This window comes from Babylonia areolata, chromosome 2, assembly GCF_041734735.1.
Source record: "Babylonia areolata isolate BAREFJ2019XMU chromosome 2, ASM4173473v1, whole genome shotgun sequence".
Lineage (NCBI taxonomy): Eukaryota > Metazoa > Mollusca > Gastropoda > Neogastropoda > Buccinidae > Babylonia > Babylonia areolata.
Window position 1 is genome coordinate 20,681,140 of NC_134877.1, and position 2,306 is coordinate 20,683,445.

General features: G+C 40.2%; 1 protein-coding gene across 1 annotated transcript in view; it reads left to right on the plus strand.

The window, feature by feature from the left end:
- LOC143279344 (uncharacterized) overlaps nt 1–238 on the plus strand; it is a 61,729-nt gene extending 61,491 nt beyond the window's left edge. The window contains exon 4 of the mRNA XM_076583364.1: nt 109–238. Within this exon, the coding sequence (XP_076439479.1) occupies nt 109–131 (23 nt within the window). The 3' untranslated portion in view covers nt 132–238. The remainder of the gene's footprint in view (nt 1–108) is intronic.
- Nucleotides 239–2,306: the final 2,068 nt, after the last annotated feature.

Sequence of the window (2,306 nt, forward strand, 5' to 3'; positions counted from 1 at the left end):
GTCGTCGTCATTACCGCCATGTGCATTGCAACCGATTTGTCATTCTACGAATCAGTTTGTCTTTGATGTAATCCACCCTAATCATTTTGTCCTTGTTACTGATTTCAGTGATGGGCAACAACGGAATGTGAAAGACACCGGTCACCATCAACACAGAGACAGAGAACCTGACTCCCACATGAATCCGGGACTGCGACGGAACGTGCTGGTTCCAGAACTTTCTTTCTGTTCTTTTTTTTCCTTGCTTTTTGTTTGTTTCTGGTTGGGTCCCCCCCCCCCCCCTGCACCCCCTCCCTCCCCCCCGCACCCACCCTGTATTTCTTCCTGTCCAGCGTAGCAAATTACTTACAATGTCTTCAAGGCGATTCTCCTTTACGTACGGTTGCCCTAACGTGACTCAGCTCCTTTGTTGGCCTCTATAGAACCAATCAGTCCGTGTGCTGAAACTGCTGAAATTCAGTGTCTTTGTACAACAAATCCCCACCCCACCCACCCCTACACACACACACACACACACACCAAGCTCCCCTCTTTACTCTTATCCGTTCTAGACTCCAGTCTGATTTTTATGAACGATATCAAACGATCAGTTAAAAGCCTGGTGAGGTTAAATGGTGGAAGCGACGGTTTTTTGTTGTTGTTGTTTTTGTGGGTTTTCTTGTGTTTGTTTGTTTGTTTTGGGGTTGTTTTTTTTTAGTTAATGTTGGCAACAGGTTCAGAACTCCCTCTCTGCTGATGTGTTTACAGTGTTAAGATATTAACCCTCTTTGGTAGAAATATATTATGTTTTTTGTTGTTGTTTTTTTCTTCTTAAAGTTCCTTTTCTCCTTTGTTTTCGTGTTTCCATGGTTATAAATGATGCCCGTGTCCTCTAATGATTTTGCGCTGTAATTTTCTCATTTTTTCTTCTTCTTTTTTGGGTTTTTTTTTATGTGTGTTTTTTTTTAAAGTTCTTTTGTTTCCCTCTATTACAATGATCGGGTATCCCCGCTTTTGGGGGGAAATCTGAACTTGTCATTTCTTCTCTCTTTACTTCTCTTTTTTCCTCCTTCATTATGAGGACAGAAATTGAAAAAGGGAAGTAAATATTGTACCCCACTGGTAATTCTATTATTCTTATTGTTCTCTTATTTTTCTTTTTGGTCTTCTTTCTCGTTTTTTCTTTCTTCAACCCCCACACCACCCGCCCCCTCCACCCCACGCCTACCGTACTGCACTCTGTTAGCCTCTACTCCACAGCCGTACTGCGCCGTAATTCCGGAGAGCTGACAAGAGGGAGGTGTACTTTTGGAAACGGAACTATGGCCGGGTTGCATTGGGCGATCTTTGCATCGCTAAGTTTGCGTTGCGTTAAGAATGTTCCTAGGTATAATAATTTAGTTTACCGTGGAGTTGGGAACATTCTTAACGATAAGCAAACTTAGTTGCTGCTGAGTTCGCTCTTGCAACCCAACCCTGGTCATTTTAGTCTGGACATTCTAGCGGAGCATAATAATACATAGGGTTGATTATATGTATCTCAGCCCTCTGGTGAACATAGTGTATCAGGTACTGTTTTTACTACAACTCACGTCTAATTTTGTGTCGCCAAACGTGGTCAAAATAACACGTCAAGGTGAACGATTGTAATCATATACAGCATGGCAGAAATCATATGCCATGATTAATTTTGTGTTTAGATATTCTGTTAACAATTACACGTCAAGGTTACTTGTGTGTTTAAATATGTTTGCGTCCATAAGATATAGTGACTGTTAAAAAAAAAAGGATTATATTTTGTTGCAAATTTTGATAATATGAACAGACAAATAAATAGATAAATGAATAAACTCCTGCAATATGTCCTTGTCATTTGTAACAGCTATCAACGACATATCACAGGGAAACTAGAATCTTACAAAAGAGACAAAATATTTTGATCAGCTCGAAAAATCGTAATTTCCATCGTATTATGGCTTTCGTTTCTTCTACAATTTGTTTATCAAAATACTTTGATTTTACGTGCAATACATGAATTGAAAAGGTGGAAAGAAATGAGATGGAGTAGTCTGCTGGCAAACAGGACTAAAACAGACCGTGCCAGATAATAGATTCTTTATATCTTTGTTGCTGTTTTTTTGGCCGAGCCAGGGAACATTATCCTATTTTCATTCTTGATGTAACGGGTGCAATAGCCGAATGGTAAAAGCGTTGGATTCTCAATCTGAGGGCCCTGGGTTCGAATCTCGGTAACGGCGCTTAGTAGGTAAAGGTTGGAGATTTTTTCCAATCTCCTAGGTCATAATATGTGCAGACCTGCTTAGTGC